The following is an 18493-nucleotide window of genomic DNA, read 5'->3' on the forward strand; positions in this document are numbered from 1 at the left end:
CTGTTTTAAGATAAGTACCCAGCACTTTTTCGCTTTACTATCTTTGTTTCTTTCTTCGTCGATTATGGCGTTACCGCACAGGCCATAATCCAATATTCTCAGTGATTTGCTGCATTTGTGTTTATATTTATATAGGTTAGTGCAGAATATCAAAATATCTGCGGTACGAAGTTTAGCAGATATTTGTTTTCTGCACGTTCCGAATTTGGTTTTTTCATTGTGTTTTTCAATGAAGTGTTCAGTAGTTACGTAATACGTGTTAATTGTGTTTCATATATAAGTTGTTGTCAGTCAGTATGTTCTTCCTTCGGGTCTGCAACGCCACACGCTACAACACTGTTCTTTTATTTTTATGTTATGGATTTTATTTTCATGTTTTTCTGTATGTGTTCCCCTTTTTTCAGTGCGGGGATTTTGGTCATTTGAGTTCCACGTGCTTGAAGCCTGCGGATTCTTCGAAGAGTAGCTCTCGACGCGATTGACTAGATGGCGACTCGTCGACCTGTGATGAAGTTGAGTGTGATTTAATTCATTTATTGTCTTGTTGTGGCGACGAGTTTAGTGCGAAAGGCGGAAGCAGTGGCGTGAAAGGTCGCTTGCAATCTTCGTTTAACTTTTAGGTCGAGACTTTAGATGCAACAGATTTTGTCCTTGATATGATTAGGCGCGGTTACAGATTGCCGTTTGCCGAGTTCCCCTCGCAGTGCTTTTTGAAGAACAATAGATCAGCTCTTCAGCATCCGGATTTTGTCGCTGATGCTATTAGCGAGCTTTTAAGTAACGGCTGCATTGTTGAGCACGAATTCCCCCCGTATTGTGTTAATCCTTTGACAGTCGCTGTTGGGAAGAAGCTTCGCCTGGTTATCGATCTGAGACACGTAAACAATTATTTAGTAAAACCTAAATTCAAGTACGAGGACTTACGATCGCTTTCTCAAGTTCTCGATGAAGGACACTGGTTTTTCTCTTGGGACCTTAAGTCCGGTTACCACCATGTCGATATTTGTCTCGACCACCAAAAGTACCTTGGTTTCGCGTGGCCTTTTTCTGGCGTTGTCAGATATTTTTCCTTTACAGTACTGCCTTTCGGGTTAAGTAGCGCTTGCTTTTGTTTTACCAAGTTAATGCACCCGGTAGTTAGGCGTTGGCCTTCTATGGGACACAACAGTTTCATATATTTTGGACGATGGTTTCGGGAGTCGACCAGACAAATGTTCTGCCGTGGCAGCTAGCTTAATTCAACGTAAAGAGCTCTCTTCATTTGGTCTTCTTTGTAACGAGGAAAAATCTCACTGGGATCCAGTTCAAATTGGCGAATGGCTAGGCTTCGTTATTGATACTATTTTAATGTGTTTCCGGATTCCCGAGAAGAAAGTTCTCAAGCTTAAAGGCTTGCTAGATTCTGCGATTCAGGATGGATTCTCTTGATTTCGCGAGTTAGCGAGAATAGCAGGCACTATCATTTCAGCTGCGTTAGCTGTTGGTCAAATTTCTCGTCTTTTGACCAGACAAATGTACTTCGCCATTGAAACCAGATCGGCTTGGGATGACATAATTCATTTTCCTCCGAGCCTTTTACAAGAACTGAAATTTTGGTATTGCAACATCGACTGCTTAAACGGCTATTCTATTAGGCCACCGTTAGCTACGCATACCGTTGTATTTTCCGATGCTAGTGACGTAGCGTTCGGAGGATTTCCGGCTCCGTCGTTAGCGGCATGTGGGAGAGCGAGGATATCGGCCAAAGCTCTACGTTTCGCGAGCTGAAAGCAATTTTTTACTTGTTGCTTTCTTACGTGGCTCAACTGAAACACAAGAGAGTTAAAATCTTCACTGATAATCAGGCCGCCGCCAGAATAGTTGCTATCGGCAGCTCCAAATCTCACCTCCGGGCCCTGGCTATGGATATTTTCAATCTTTGTCTTGCCAACAGCATCGTTCTCGAAGCCCAGTGGATCCCTAGGTCTCTTAATGAAAGAGCAGATCTTCTTAGCAGATTTATTGATAAAGACGACTGGTCCATCAATCCCTCGATATTTCGACTTGTCGACGCTAAATTGGGGCCCTCACACAATTGATCGGTTTTTGTCCTATTACAATGCCCAGCTTCCGAGGTTCAACTCTGTTACTTGGTACGAGGCCTCAGGACAGAAGCAGATTTACAAAGCGCGTCCGTCGGTGTTCAGCGGCTGCCCGAAATTTAAAATGTTAGCTTTGCGGATAGATTTTAGGTGAGCTTTCCCATTTTTGTCTCCCCTGACAGCTCATTATTGTCGGTGTTTTAGGTTTATCTTTTGTTAGCTTCGTTTTGGTATTATTTATTTATTTATTTATTTATTTTTTTTTTTTTTTTTTATTTTTTTTTTTTTGCCTGATTTGGCACCGTTATCGTGTCTGCTTTGGCAGTGTATTTTTGCCTGATTTGGCAGCTTTGTTTTGCCTGTTTTGGCAGCGTATTTTTGCCTGATTTGGCGGTGTATTTTTTGCCTGATTTGGCAGCGTCTTCTTGGCTCGGAGTTCGATGTCCGCTTCACCACGCAGTTTGCCTGTTTTGGCGCCGTCAGTTGGCCTTATTTTGTTTTATTTTATTGTTCTACATTTGTTTTATTGAATGTTTGCTATTTTGTTGTATTTTTTACTGTTTTTTACAGCATTGCTGGGCCCAGCCAGTTCGGCTTCCGTTTGTCGTTATTTCTCATTACATGTCGCTTTTACGCTGTGGTACTGTCCGTGCTGCATGATTATGATGCAGCATCATATTTTCTACTGTATTATAATTTTAAATGTTTTGCCTTTTCCTGCCTACTTTTATTTTATTTTTTAGATGTTCTCCAATCCGGGATTTGGAGTGAAGCGAATTCTTTGGCCGATCCATCCTTGCGCAAGCTTGTTCCAGACCTTCTCCATTTACAGTTTGAGTCCAAGGCTCCCTCTACCGTGCAGAAGTATAGATCTGGCTAGATCAGATGGCGTGAATGGGCAGATTCTAAGTTTGGCGTTCCAGTTATTCCAGCGAAGCCACTGCACATTGCTCTCTTTATCAGCGAACTTACTGCTGTTTCTATTTCTAATAATACGGGGATATTTCCTATAGAGTCAGTTGTTTATGGTATTAAGTGGGGTCATAGTCTGGCCGGTATTGTAGAATGCCCTACTGGTCACCCCCTTGTTAAGTCGTCCTTGGAGGGTGCAAGAAGGAAGCTTGCTCGTCCTGTTCAACCCAAAGAGCCTTTATCCGTTGACACAGTTTTAAGGATCGCTGAATATTATATTTCTAGTAGTTCGCTTGCCGTTATTCGTTTTCTTTTCGTCCTGTTGGTTGGCTTTGCTGGGTTTTCTCATATGGACGAAATTCGCAATTTGACAGTTAAAGATGTCTCTATTTTCAACGAGTACATGTCAGTTTTTATTCCTAAACGCAAAAATGATCAGTACAGAGAAGGGCATACGTCCTTTCTAGCTAGGTCTCATAAGGCTACTTGCCCAGTTTCTATCACCGAAAGGTTGCTTAAGCTTTTCCCTTCAACTTGTGAGTAATCTTCGCCCCTCGTTAGGCGAATCGTTAAAACTAAGTCTAGGGAGTGTTTTCATGCTTCTAGAGGAGTTTCATATTCAACGCTAAGAGACGAATTTAAAAAATTTGTTAAACCATTTGTAGGTGACATTGCTCTTTACGGCACGCACAGTATAAACTCTGGTGCCGCCTCAAATCCTGCTTGTCGGAGTGTTTCCGCTGATCTGCTAGATATGCATGCTGGCTGGAAATGTGCCACTTCAAAGAACAGATACATTAAGCACACCGTTAGTGATCGCTTAAAAGTTGCTCAAACTATTGCTATTTAGTTTTCGTTTGTTTATTACAATTATTTAGTTTATTAGTAGTCTTGGCGGGGGACTTAAGTCGTGCCTGGCCCGCCCCAGATTTCCTATCCCTTTTTCCCCACGGGGTTTTTTAGGTTAGGTTTTTTCTGGCCCCCCTGGCACGGCTTACTCTATTTGACGTTTTCATTTCTATTCTGTACTAGTTGTTTGCATTTTCTTCAATAAAGTGGCGTTATGGCGTTACCGCACAGGCCATAATCCAATATTCTCAGTGATTTGCTGCATTTGTGTTTATATTTATATAGGTTAGTGCAGAAAAGCCATAATAGTCTAGTAATTTCCCACTAATGACTTTTTAGAAAAAAAAAATCTTTTTTGATGGAATATTTGGTTTTTCCGAAAAAAAAAAAAAAAAAAAATTATTGAGACGTTTGTACGGTAGTCGGCTATTAAATTCAAAATTACAAAGATGCGTCCTAGTAAACAAATTTCAAACCAAAACTCGACGAAGGATGAAATTAAACAGACTGGCAGACTGGAGGCCATATATAGGTGTAGCTTACCTGTTGTTTCGACATACAGTGTAATGCAAACTGCACCATATCTAAGAAAAGCATGTGATCAAAATAAAATTCAATAACGTTAACCATTGACGGCCCCGCCGGCCAAACTGGCCGTACAAGACTACACTGCAACTTGCAACTTTCTCAATCGCGCGAGCATTGCCTTATTAACTGTCAGCTATAAGCATTGGGTAGAATGCCCTTCAAATAGGGATATCCTGAATAAACGCAAAAATGCGCTTTTTGCAAAATATCACCTTCTGAATTTGGACAAGAGCAAATTATAATGACCGTTTTTAACGTCGTAGAAAAAGGACACAAATCCTGTGTTTTGCCTTCAGGATTTTGTTTTGAGAAATCATCGTTGCAAAAACAAAAGTCACCATTCACGGTAAAATTCAGTCCTTGTTCTAGCTTAGAAGTGACTTTTTTTGTTCTTCTTTGTTTCCTGGAAATATAGCTTTTTGTTCTAGTGCAGCCTGGCCTTGGCTCGATTTTCAACATCATGACTGAACTGCATGCTAGGAAATAGCCAGAAGTTTTTCTTTTTTTTTTTTTTTTTTCATATTTGTATAAGATTTACTGCCACTCTGAACTACCACGGAAATTTCGCGCTTGTTGTCATTTTCAGTGGTCGTAAATTCTAAAATATGCCGTGGTGGGTCAAGAAATTCATCAGTAGTCGAGTCCCAAAGCTACTTCGTTTCGGAGCGGCCGTTATTTTTCCATGCCAGTTACACGAGCAACAAGCAAAATTCGTAAACGATGTTCATCACCTTACTCGTTTCTTTGACAAAGTGGACTCTTGGCTACCCTCAAGCTTATTAATGCTCATCAGGCAGGCACTAAAGATGAAATATGGCTTTGAAAGTACCAAAAATCGCGTGGAATTCAAACTTCAGCCGTTATTATAGTTCAACGAAGCAAAATGACCATGTCAGAATGACGTTTCCAGAAAACTCAAGCCTTCAGTTTTTTAGAACAGCACCAATTTCCCTGGTAACACCAATTATGGATTCACGAAATCCTATGGATTGTTTATATGTAGAAAATCACTCTAAACCCTGAAAGTCTCGGACGTCTATGGGTTAAATTCAGGAGGCGTGATGGTCAAAGAAATGTAAAAAATCGCAACTAACGCGAAAAATCGCTAGACTTGCGATTTTTCGCAACACACGAAAAATCGCAATTTTTGCCGCTGCGTGCAAACCTGGACATAAGTGTTCAACAGAGGCACCCCCCCCCCCCCCCCACGACTTTTTTCTTTAAATTATAAGTTCGGAGAAGCAAATATATTGCCTAGAGTTTTCTTTTGCTTGAGGACGATTAGAAATTTCTAGATGACCGTTCCATTCAGGTGCAATTTTTGAAGCTTATCTAATAAATGTCCTACGATTACTGAAGTTTACCTTATCACATTTTACTCCTCTTGTTGGGCTAATTTTCGAAGAAAAAGGAAACCTAAAAGTTTTCGGATTCAAAAATGCGTAAAACATTTTAAAATCGCATCCAAAATTTTTTGAAAAGTAATACTGATTTAGCCCTTTTAATTCGAAAAGACTCAAATTCCCCTAGGAAGATCGAACAGATGCAAATATTATAGAGCCGCTTAAAACTCATTTCTAAAGATCTAAAAGTACCCTGGATAGCCTAAAAAGAATTGTGAATGTATTTAGGAGGAAATCGTCGTTGGGTACCTCTGTTTAAACCCCTTTTCATTCACCCAGTTTGAGGTCCTAAAAAGCGTTAACTATTCACACAGACCATTACCATCGTCAAGTGACGTTACCGAATCTTTTTGCAGTCTTTTGACTTCTTCGATATTCAAAGCAATAATTCTAGACAAAGATTTTTAAAAGAATCTGTATCTTGCCCTCTGTAAACCCAGTTATTGTGCTATGTTTGCAGAACATGAATACCTCTGGATTCAGAGCCTGTGTCAAGGAATTATACGGGACCAGATATGACCCCTTATCCGTCAGTTATGCTGTGCTCACAGGTCTGTTAATTATTACTGTCTTCATTTATTGAGTATGTCTACCGTATGTTTTGACAAACGAAGAGGGAAAATCACATTTCTTACCAGATTAACCTGAAAACAATTCGTCTTTTGATTCACCTGTGTTTTTTTTTCTGAAGGACAACACTTTGCTCAAATTTAAACCATCATGCATCGAACAAACGTTAGAAGTTTCTGTTGCTTGCGAACTCACTTTCACGTAGTGATCTTTCTTCCATCTGGGTGGCACCACTCCAAATGCCCCGGAAACGTTTTTATTTGCGATTATTTTCGTATCAACCTTGCAAGAGTACTGCGACTGAGGCGCCGTTAAGGTTAATATATATCTAGGTATTTTTTATTTATTTGTACTTTAGTAACAATTCATCTTAATTGCCACAGATAAGTGATTAAAAGAACAAAAAAAATTTTAAACAAATTAAAAAAAAAAAAAAAACGGTACAAAAATGGAGTAAGAATGGCGAGGAGGCCTAAAGGAAACTTTATCTGGCCTAATGTTAATCAAGCCTCGTCAATTACAATGTTTCATGATAGATGGCATAAAAATTACGACGACGGATTCAATTATTTATCAAAAGTAAAGTAACAATATCATAAGGAAATTAACAAAAGTTGAAAATTATCATCTTTGTCTGACTTTGTAGATATCTGTGATCCTGGCTGGAACTATTTCAACGGCTTTTGCTATTTCACCAGTAAGACTTGTCAAAATTGGACCATAGCACTGGATAAATGCCGACAAGAAAATTCGGTTCTTGTTGACGTCCAAAACAATGAAGAAAATGTATTTTTACAGCATCTTCACAATGGAGCAAAATCCTGGTTAGGATTGAATGATATTTTTACGGAGGGTTCCTTTACTTGGGCAGATCGTGGTACTGGGAACTTTACAGCTTGGGCCAAAAACCAGCCAAACAATTTTCGGGATGAGGATTGTGTGCATACACTTGGTGTTGAATACAAATACGAATGGAATGACGTGAAATGCAGCGACTGTCATCAGTATACTTGTAAGAAAGGTATGCTTTTTAATGTATGTTTAGTCGTAAGGTTTTGGTTTAACAAATAAGCCATAATATATAGATCACAGTAATAGTCTTGGAAAAAAATTATTGGATCAATTGATACTTCTTCAAAACCCACCCCTCCCCCCCTTCCCACCACACTACACCATGAAATTTAATCTTTTATAAAAGCTAGTTGTTATTCATGAACTCTTTGACTGCGTCCAGTTCACAGTTTATTTATTTATTTTTTTAAAAAAGGGTTTCCACCCGAATGGTAAATTAGGGCCATTTTTTTGTTAAGTATAAGTTTTCTTTGAGAAATCGACCGAGAAACTGCTACGTGTAAACTACCCTTTTGATTAGGTATACTTTTTGTTTCTTCCGGCGAGACTAGGTTTTTCCTGGAATGAGACCAAAAGGGTGACCAAGCAAAAAGTAAAGCCTTAGGAATTTATTTCTGAAAATTTTGTTGTAAGCCGAACTCAAGAAACTTCACACCAGATCTTTACTCTAGCAATTCCTTTGGTTGTTCATAAAATAGTTAATTTTTCGTCGAAAAGAACAGCAACACATATATGTCTGAGACTTCCTTCTCTACCTGCTGAGGTTTTTAGCCCTACCCTCAGAGTCTGTATGGACAGACACAGGGCGTACGCCGACGTCATAACCAAATTTTCTGGCATGGATAGGTTTCCATTTTCTATAGGTATGGGCCTCCGCTGCGAAAAGCGCGCGCGGACGCTCCGTTGAAACAAACAAAAACAATACAGATGACAACCTCTGAACAAATAATATGAATATCTTGTGATACTGCGCAAGACAAACATAGGTTGAATCAGGTGAGCAAATAGATGAAAGTGGTAACAAAAAAAGGAAACGCAATGATTGATCGCCCCATGTGAGGGATTCCGGATTCCGAATCCTGGAAGTTTTATCTTGTGGAACTCTGAATCCAGTAAACGTTTGCAGTAGAATCCGAAAGCCTGGGCTTTGGAATCCGTAATATGGCATAGGGAATCCGGAATCCACGGCGTAAAATCCCGAATCCAAGCTTGTATAAGATTCCCTTATATGAGGCGAGAGTAAACTGATGGATAAATGATTAAAAGACTTTAAGCTTTTGAATAACTCTTCATTTAAGATTTTAATTCTCTTCCGCTTAAAGGAGGGTCTCACTGCAGGGTGGTAGCTTTGACGGTTGACGGTTAAATTTTAGAGCTTTTGACGGTTGCCGTTTTTTTAGTGGAAATTTAGTCCAAGAGTTTTAGCAAATATTAACTTCTCTATAAATTTCTGTTTAAAACTGTTATCATGTTTTGGCGGCCTTCTTGGCCTATCACTTATAAAATTTCGAAACAATTTCAGATATAAGCAAGTTCTAAGGTCTTGTAATGTCTAGAAGGAGTGTTTTTCAGAACATGGGAACTCGGGTTTTCTATTTTGGAGCTGGGGGCTTCAGGAGCCAGAAGTCCGTGACGATCAGAAGAAATACTAAGAAAAAGCAAGATAAAAATACCTTGTGACGAAAAATATCAATCTGCATTTTTGATGGTTGACGGTTACAGTTTAGGCCGTTTGACGGCTGACGCTTAACCCCATTGATACCCTGTTAGGGGCTGTTTACATGACGCCGGGGCGACTTTCGCGCCGGCGCAAGTTCACTCCGGTTCCCTCTCACGACTCTATATTTGTTTACATGGTACCACCACAAAATGTCACCCCGGCGTGAGTTCACCCCGGTTGTTGTACCTGGCCGAGAATTTCACTTCAGTACGAAATCTCGCAACAGTATCTTGTAAACATGAATCGACCACCCGTTTCGGTTTGAAATCGGTCTGCCGGTTGACTGGAACGGGTAGGGCATTCGTAATGTTTGCGATTTTGAATCATACGTGTATTTTATCAGTATGTAGTGTACGAGATATGAAATGACCCTGTCATCATGTAAACGCGATACGAAATCAAAAAGTCATCCCGGTATGCAAACGCGCGCTGGTGCGAGTTTTCTCATGTAAACACCCCCTTAAAGAGAAACTGGCTGCAGAAATTAATTTATATATGTTTTCGTATTATATAGATCTGAATGAGTGCAGCAGGGACAAGTATTATTGCCATCGTTTTGCCACCTGTTCAAATAATCGCGGTTCCTTCACTTGCACTTTTGACCTTCAACAAGGTTTTATCGGGGATGGCTTTGAGTGCAACTTAAATTATGCAGGTTGGTGTTCTTATGTAGGCTTGGTTTAGGCGTATGGACGAACTCAGTCTCCATCCTCTTCCCACACTGGACGAAAAAACGGATTTACTTCTATAGCAAATTTGGAGCAAATCATCTGCAAATGCCACATTTGCTTAATTTTGCTCAATTTTGCCACATGACATAGGACCAACTTTGTCATAATTTTGCATTAGTGGCAAAGGTGGTAAATGCCGAATTTGCCTCAAATTTGCCCCGTGTGTAAAAACAAGGATAACCTTTACTTTATCAAGGCATTTGCAGGGGTGTCAAACTTGATAGCAAAACTGACATTTGCCAGGTTTTTGCCCAAATGGGCAAAAGCGATCGAAGATGAATTTTTGAATGCTTTTGCTCTCTAAAGCAAATTCGGGCAAAGTAGTAATTTGCCACATTTTTGCTCAATGTAGCAAAAGTGACCAAAACTCATTTTTCAACAGTTTTGCCCAGGATAGTAAATCTGAGCAAAAATTCACTTTATTTGTGTATCGCCCAGTGTAGTAAATGAGGTCAAATTATCACTTCTTCCTTATCTTTGCTCAGTGTGGCAAATATGATCAAAATAGGCGTTTGCCACTGTTTTGCTCAGGGTAGCAAATTTGGCCAAATACCACTTTATTCTCAATTTTGCTCAGGATGGCAGATATGATCAAAACAGTAGTTTCCCATACTTTTCCCCATTGTAGCAAAGTTGATCAAATATCAGTTCTGTATCTTTGCTCAGGATGGCAAATATTGCCATGATAGCAGTTTTCCATACTTTAAGTAAGGTAAACAAAGTTGATTAAAATATCACTTTTTTACACTTTCACTCAAGATAGCAAATTTGATCAAAACATCATTATCCACATGTTTCTTATTTTTACTTGGTACCATAAATGACTGACAAACAATTTAGACACCAAACAAAATTTCAAGAATAAAATGACTTTATTATCTTTAATATACACTGTACAATAAAAAGTAAGATAAATTAAAAGAAAGTTCCATTGGCCTCTGCAGGGCACTCCATGTACCACAAAATATATGCCTTTAAATAAAAAGCACATACAATGCGAAACTATCTAACTTCATAAATGTATAAGAATGTACATTGGGTTTGAAAGTGCAAGTCAACACTAGCTGATTCATAATTATCTAAGGTTGGTACAGGTAAAACGTAACTCCATTTGAGTGGTATACTTCAAATATACTCTTTCTAGATTCAATTGATACTATTGGCAAATGGTTGACATACGATGACAACACGTACACATCACTCCCAATGTAGATGTGACATCCTTACTAATGGACAGAATATCAACCACAGGAAATAAAATTAGCCTCAAATTATTATGATAAGCGATATTTCTTTAATTATTATTTATAAGAACTTGTTTTCATCTGATAAATATTATCCACTACCCAAAATAGGTAGTGAATAGTATTATATAGTGTACCTAGTGCTATTCACTTACCCCAAGGGGAGATACATCTGTATGATTCATTTTTAACCAAATCAGTTATATAAAAATATTTCTTGTAAATAAAATGAGTTACTATGTGAAAGCTCTGTGCATTTCTATGATTTGGGTACGACTTTGATATATTTTTACCCAGCAGTAAACACTTATAAGGTTAATTTTGTCACCTTTTTAGCATGTACATGTATTTTATTTTACAGGTGCTTCATTTACTGCTAAACTTCTAAAACTAGCGTGAAATGACACCCCAATTTTACTCCCATCCTATAGGTAGCCAAAAGCTTTTCAAGTTATGAAAGCAAATCTGCTATCCACTGATTTGGTTAAATACTTGTATTATTATTATTATTATTATTATTATTATTATTATTATTATTATTATTATTATATCACTGTAAATAATATGATTTGGTGAAATTCTTGTATTATTATATGACCATAAATAATTTATTACATTTATTTTTTTTACTAAAATCAAATTATTTGCTAAAAATTTGAGCAATTTTTTTCTGATTCACATGATCAGCTGTTTTGCTTGCAGTATTGGATTGATTTAATATCCAAATTATCCAAACACAATCTATACACTATGAAAGCTCTGTAGAACTTCTTTAATTCATCATCATTATTATTGTTATTGACATGCAGGTGATTAAAATTTAAGCCATGCTTATCAAAAAACTGTTATCACACACGGTATTTTTTTTTTTTTTTGCATAAAACATAACTGCACTCTTTTTTCATAAAATATGCCAAGAACAAAATAGGATCATGGCATTTGGAGTCCAGTAATTACTTTACCATGGGGTGTATTGGCTAGATTTAGTCCTCGGAGTGGCACTTTTTAAGGCAGTGCTTAGGGTAGCCTTAGGATCTGTCACCACTGCGGAAAGTGGATGCAGATGTATCTCCAATTACATATGTTGGGTGAATGGACACAACGACTGAAAATACAGCTGCATTTACAGGCTACTAGATGGAAGGTTTTTAAAATTCAGTAAAGTTGCCAAGTTACAGAGTGATTCGGTGTAAACTAACAAGGACAGCTCTGCAAAGATGGCAGATTTTGCAGACATTTGTCTGGTAAGGGAAAGTTTGTGGCTCCACCATACCATACAAAGGTCATTGAGATTATGTGACTTTGTGTCAACACTTTATTTCAAATCGGACTAATCACAAACAGCGTAAGAACCTAGCCAATCACAAAACGCTGACATACATGCATGTCTTTGTGACCCTGTGGGATTCAAACATGATATTGTGCACTAATTCTCAGACGGCATGCTCTATACAGATGGTTTAGAGTGTCTGCAACACAGGCAAGATCTTCATTGGATTGTGACAAATCACTTTGAGATTTGGTAATTTACCTAGTTTTAACGTGGCTCCTTCCCATGGGTGTCAAAGGATATTCACTTACTACATTGTAGGTCTTCATCAAAACTCAAAAAATTGTGCAATTGTCTACTGAGTAAATATGGTTCTAGGAACTTAACTGTAAGTGGAACTTATTGTAAGTGGTGGGTGCCAGAGCAAACTCAGGAGCATCATCTGGTGCTCCTTGGTTTGATGCTGGTCTCACTGTGTGTTCTATTACCATTATTTTCACTTCATTGGCTTTGACACCATGCAACTTTGCGGTCCAACTGGGCCATTAAACCATTAACCTCAATGCTCTGCCAGAAAAGTGGCCTTACACAGAGATTTTCCCTGTTTGGGAGGTCCTCATCTGAACCTGAAGAATTACCTTCATGCCACTCTGATACAGCTGTTTCAGACAAAGACTCCTCTGATGACATATATGCAACGGACATACATGCAAGGTACTTGTCCTTGTCTGACTAACTGATGCTAGTTGACTCCCTCAGAGCATATTGGCCCTTTAATTTTTTTTCTGAAAGAAAAGTGAAGAGCCATGATTTAGCAGCCAACAAGTAACCCACAGTTGGTAAACAAGCATGTACTGCTCATACTCAGTGTAAATGATTGGGTTGCAGAACAATGACACGATGCTAAAAGCTGAAAACACTCTCTTAATCAAAGGAACAGTTTGAGGATATTTGTGAGAAAAATTTCTCCCTGCACTTTATTCCTACTAACTTTTTCATTAAATATATAATATGTTTTTTGGAACAGGTGTTAAAGTAGAGAGCAGAAATGCCTCTTTCTGTTGAATCTGCATTTGTTTCATTAAGACTCTTTTAAGTGTAAATAAAAACTGAAATAAATTAATTCCCCTGTCATTCAAGAGTAGAACTGATAGTGTCCCACAGGTCACCAGGCTCTAACAGAGCATAGCCATGACTCAACTGTACACATAAACCGTAAAACCAGTCAGAACCTGAGAAACGTAACATTAAGGCAACCGACATGTTGCTTAGAACAATAATTAACTAATTGTGGTTATTTGGCATGATAAAGCCAAAGCATTTACTCGCAAAATGAACTAACAAAGATCCCTCAACATCATTGAGCTGTACAAAAGGTATAAATAATGAGGTATTGTCATTTAAAATGTGGAACAGTAATACAGTGGTCACTTGGAATGACACTTATGCTTCAAGATCTGGCAAGTGCTGTCATTCGCAAAATTGAGCCAAAATTAAGATCTCACAATATCACTGAACCATATTTATAAAGCATAAGAGTTTTGGATGGTACAATTTATGAAAGAAGAATCACTTGTCATTTAAATGTAGAACAATAATACGGTGATCACTCAGAATGACACATAGGCTTCAAGATCTGGCATACGCCATCACTCGCAAAATGAACCAAAATTAAGATCTCACAATATCACTGAACCATATGTATAAACCATAAGAGTTTTGGATGGTACAATTTATGAAAGAAGAATCACTTGTCATTTAAATGTGGAACAATAATACAGTGGTCACTCAGAATGACACATACGCTTCACTCGCAAAATGAACCAAAATTAAGATCTCACAATATCACTGAACCATATGTATAAACCATAAGAGTTTTGGATGGTACAATTTATGAAAGAAGAATCACTTGTCATTTAAATGTGGAACAATAATACGGTGGTCACTCAGAATGACACATAGGCTTCAAGATCTGGCATATGCCGTCACTCGCAAAATGAGCCAAAATTAAGATCTCACAATATCACTGAACCATATGTATAAACCATAAGAGTTTTGGATGGTACAATTTATAAAAGAAGAATCACTTGTCATTTAAATGTGGAACAATAATACGGTGGTCACTCAGAATGACACATAGGCTTCAAGATCTGGCATATGCCGTCACTCGCAAAATGAGCCAAAATTAAGATCTCACAATATCACTGAACCATATGTATAAACCATAAGAGTTTTGGATGGTACAATTTATGAAAGAAGAATCACTTGTCATTTAAATGTGGAACAATAATAAGGTGGTCACTCAGAATGACACATACTGTAGGCTTCAAGATCTGGCAAGTGCCGTCACTCGCAAAATGAACCAAAATTAAGATCTCACAGTATCACTGAACCATAGGTATAAACCATAAGAGTTTTGGATGGTACAATTTATGAAATAAGAATCACTTGTCATTTAAATGTGGAACAATAATACAATGGTCACTCAGAATGACACATATGCTTCAAGATCTGGCAAACTTATGCCGCCACTTGCAAAATGAACCAAATTAAGATTTCACCATATCACTGAACCATAATTATGTATAGATGTAAAACAAGAGTTTTTGACTGTAAAAATTTCAAAAGGAAAATCATTTGTCATTTGAAATGTAGTAGAATATTAAATAATAAATTATAGTGACCACTGCTTTGTCAAGTGCTGTCACCTGAAAAGTACAGTAACCCCAAAGATCTAACATATAAACTCAGCTGTACAACAAGCCAAATTACTGAATTATGGACATGCTAAGGTCACATCACCGACTTATATTGGTGTAAAAGAAATGTTTGCCTGCACAGCTCAAGATCTGGCTACTTAAGATTATTCCATTAATGAAGACGATGCGCAACAAAGAGTACAGTTATTTCTGCAGTAAACAAAAAGGAATCAATCAATGGCATACCTGTGCATGCATCTTAAATTTTAAGATTTATCTTTGAGGTTTTAAGCTTACGCAAAGTTATTAGAAAACCAAAGTAAGTAAACTAAACACGATATCAAGAAGAACATACCTTTCTGCAATCCAGCTGAGTTGATGACTTGGAAACAGACTTTATGTGGAGAATATCGCAACTGATCACTGTCTCTCGAAAATAACAAAGGTATAAATCGTAATAGAACAGCTGAATAGAAAGACAGGCTTTCTATTATCCGAAAATTACAAAACTACTCGTTTTGCAACGCTGTATCGCTTGTGAAGTCCGCGTGAATTTGAACTGTTCAACGAAAGTTTATTTTACACTATTCTATTGGTTCAAAAGCCGCACGTGACAATGTAAATCAAATCGCGCATGTGCCAAAGTCACTTGGAAGCCTGGGAAACAACAAACATGGCGGCTGATTTTGCGACGGAGTGCATTCAGGACTACATTCATCCGGACGATGAAACTCTGCAATCTACTATTGAAATGACTCCTGGGTTCAAACCTTTCACATATTGTGCATTTTGTTCACCCAAATTGTAAATGGTAACGTTTTACGTCAGGGCCTCCTATTCCGAGACTTCTTGTGATACTTTTTTTTTCCGAGCCACCGACCCAATATCAGGAAACGCATTCGACGCTAAACGAAAAAAAAGGGGGGATGGCCTTACCCGAAATAACCAGCTGCAGCAAGTAATATGATAAACCTTGAGAAGAATGATGGTGATTGAAACGGGGCAATGGAAAATCAAAACTTGCGTGAAATAACACTGTGAAGTTTGGTAAATGTGCAAACGTTGGTTAAAGTGGTCGTAAAGATAGTTCTTTGATCACATTTTGCTTAAATTTACGCCTCTAGTAACCATAAATTTACACAGTAACTTTGCTATGCCAGAAAATATCAAGCAAACATTCATTTTTGCCGTTCGATTTTTACACAGTGAACAAAATGGCGGCAAATTTGAATCTAAACACCAAATTTACTATGGGGAGCAAAAGTGAAACAAAATATCTGTAAACTTGATATTTACTCCACATTTACGCCACCCTTGCAGAAAAGTAAACTTTCAGTTTCGAACAAAATTTGCACCAAGAACAAATAAGTAGCAACATTAGTACCCTAAATTTACAATAGATTTGCTCAACTAGCAAACTTAGGCAAATCCGTTTTTTCGTCCAGTGCCAACAACGGCTGGCTAATTGGTACTAATGGTCCACACCAGTAGTACATGACTCACATTCGCTCTTTATGCAAGTTAGACTCTGACTCACATTTTTAATTTTTAGGCACGATTCGCAAAAAAATGTAACTTGTTAAAGATATAGAATCTGCATTTTAATGTTAAAATGTAAAGAAAGTAAATTTAACTTAACACGGATCATTCTAGAGATTTTGTCTCGTGAAAACAAACAAGAAAAATATGATATTTGTATGTATTTGTGGAATGGACCTGAAATCTTGCAAGGAAGCTTAATGAGTATATTCATTTTCTAACAAAAAGGTCATAATTAAAATAAAAATAGGCAACACCATGTGTCAGATGTCAAGTGAATGGCAGTTTCATCTGATGTTCAAAAACTGAGAAATGTGTAGGAATACTTTATGACATGTATAATATTTGTAGAATTTCGAACTTAATGTAAAAATTATCTAAATTTTATTTTGCAAGTCTTGCATTTCCAGATAGTTTTCTTACGTCTCAATAGGACATAAGTCAAGTGTCCTTGTAACTCCAACATCACTACTGCCCCTTGTCCTTTTTCTTTTCTTTTTCCTTTTTTTTATCTCGTAGGAGGATTGACAGACTCCGCTATTGTGGGAAATGATGTTAACTACTTAACTCATTTAAGCACGTGGCTCAAACCAGTTGCTCAGAGCAAATCTTCACGATGGAAGCGTTGTTGGCGTGCGTCCGTGGACGGCTGGGCTGTCAGTACTTTTCATAGCCGTTGTGACAATAAAGGACCAACGGTAACAATCATAAGAGTCGGCGGGAAATACATATTTGGAGGCTACACAAGCCTCTCATGGGGTAAGTGGTTTAGTTTTTCTAAAACTGGACATAGTAGCATGTAAAATTGTCTAAGGAATTATTTGAAGTAGAAAATGTTTTTACCACGAAGAGGACTAAAAAAACGCATTCACGCTGTTTCAAACTTTGTCGGCCTTATTCCACTTCGGTCAATTGGCCAAATGGAGGTGAATTTTTCTGGGTTTAATTTAGAAAAATCTCTACCAAATATTAGAAAAAAGAAAATCGTTCTTTTGTATGCACGTACCCCATAAAACTAAAATTGGGACGTTTTACGTCGTATTCGTGCAGCGAATTCGCCGACAATTAAATTCGGTGCTGACGTATTTTCTTTCCAGAATTGTTCCTCTCTAAAGTGTTTTCCATGCATAGTATATTCCGCTCAAGTGCCGTTGTAGTTTAAAAAGTCAATAAAAATGACCAGAACGCGATCGTGAAATGATCTTAAGTTCCTAAGGCTTCCCTTTCCGGCTCTTAGAACTAAAATGAAAACTGTATGTAAAAAGTGCAAGTTAGATGGGGAAAAATTACCACTTAGTAATCTAGCTAGTCTTTTGTTGTTATAGTTTACACAAAAAATAAACTGAGAGAGCATTTTGATCAAAGCTACGTATACTTATATCAACCTGAATAATAACATGAAATCTTACTTTTCCTGATTTTATCTCACCTATTGTAAGAGTCCAGTCGATGCCAAGGCACAACCACGATTTTAAATGTTCTTTTTTTAACTATTTTATGTTTTAAATGCTGTAGTCAATTACTTAAAGGTGATTTATGTAAATTCATGTTATATCTTTTAAATACATTTTGTATCCTTTTCATTTAGAATCTTATGGTATCTTTTAAGAGTTTATATTGTAGTTTGTAAGTAATTTTATCCTTATTTTTCATTTTAGTTCTACATCGTAATCATTTTTACAAGGCCCCTCAAGAATTGAGTTTTAAGGATAGGATCAAGAGACCGACCGATTCGTTTGCTATATAACCAGGCTTCGTTTTATCGAGATTCTTTTCCATATATTTTACCATAGGGGTTAGTTACATCAAGGAATTCGTCATACAGAGGTTCATTATGTCGAGGTTCCACTCGGCTGTAGTAGTAAACAACAACTGAAAAATTCAAGTTCTTGTATCGGGGTGCCTCTAACTGGCTTTTAGCTTTTCAGATAAGTACCATTTTATAATTATTCCTTCAAAAGTAAACACTTTTCACGAGACTGGTATCTTTGCTACTTTAAAGGGAGTTAAACTACAACTAGCAGTATCAGTATAT

General features: G+C 37.6%; 4 protein-coding genes and 1 pseudogene across 4 annotated transcripts in view; all 5 read left to right on the top strand.

Annotated features, from left to right (window-relative positions):
- LOC140921885 (uncharacterized) overlaps nt 1-158 on the top strand; it is an 822-nt gene extending 664 nt beyond the window's left edge. Inside the window, exon 1 of the mRNA XM_073371886.1 lies at nt 1-158. This exon is cut by the window's left edge and continues 664 nt beyond it. Coding sequence (XP_073227987.1) covers nt 1-88 — 88 coding nt within the window. The 3' untranslated portion in view covers nt 89-158.
- The window catches only part of LOC140921648 (uncharacterized), a 216262-nt gene that overhangs the window by 197254 nt on the left and 515 nt on the right, over nt 1-18493 (top strand). The window lies entirely within an intron of this gene.
- Nucleotides 1-18493, top strand: part of LOC140921601 (uncharacterized) — a 117940-nt gene that overhangs the window by 98941 nt on the left and 506 nt on the right. The window lies entirely within an intron of this gene.
- On the top strand, nt 2422-4077 carry LOC140952195 (uncharacterized; annotated as a pseudogene).
- LOC140953137 (uncharacterized) lies at nt 6297-18205 on the top strand. The gene is made up of 5 exons (XM_073402909.1): nt 6297-6384; nt 7050-7424; nt 9490-9630; nt 16978-17217; nt 18117-18205. The coding sequence occupies exons 1-5, from the start codon at nt 6297-6299 to the stop codon at nt 18203-18205; spliced, it is 933 nt and encodes a 310-aa protein (XP_073259010.1).

Source organism: Porites lutea, chromosome 1 (assembly GCF_958299795.1).
Source record: "Porites lutea chromosome 1, jaPorLute2.1, whole genome shotgun sequence".
Lineage (NCBI taxonomy): Eukaryota > Metazoa > Cnidaria > Anthozoa > Scleractinia > Poritidae > Porites > Porites lutea.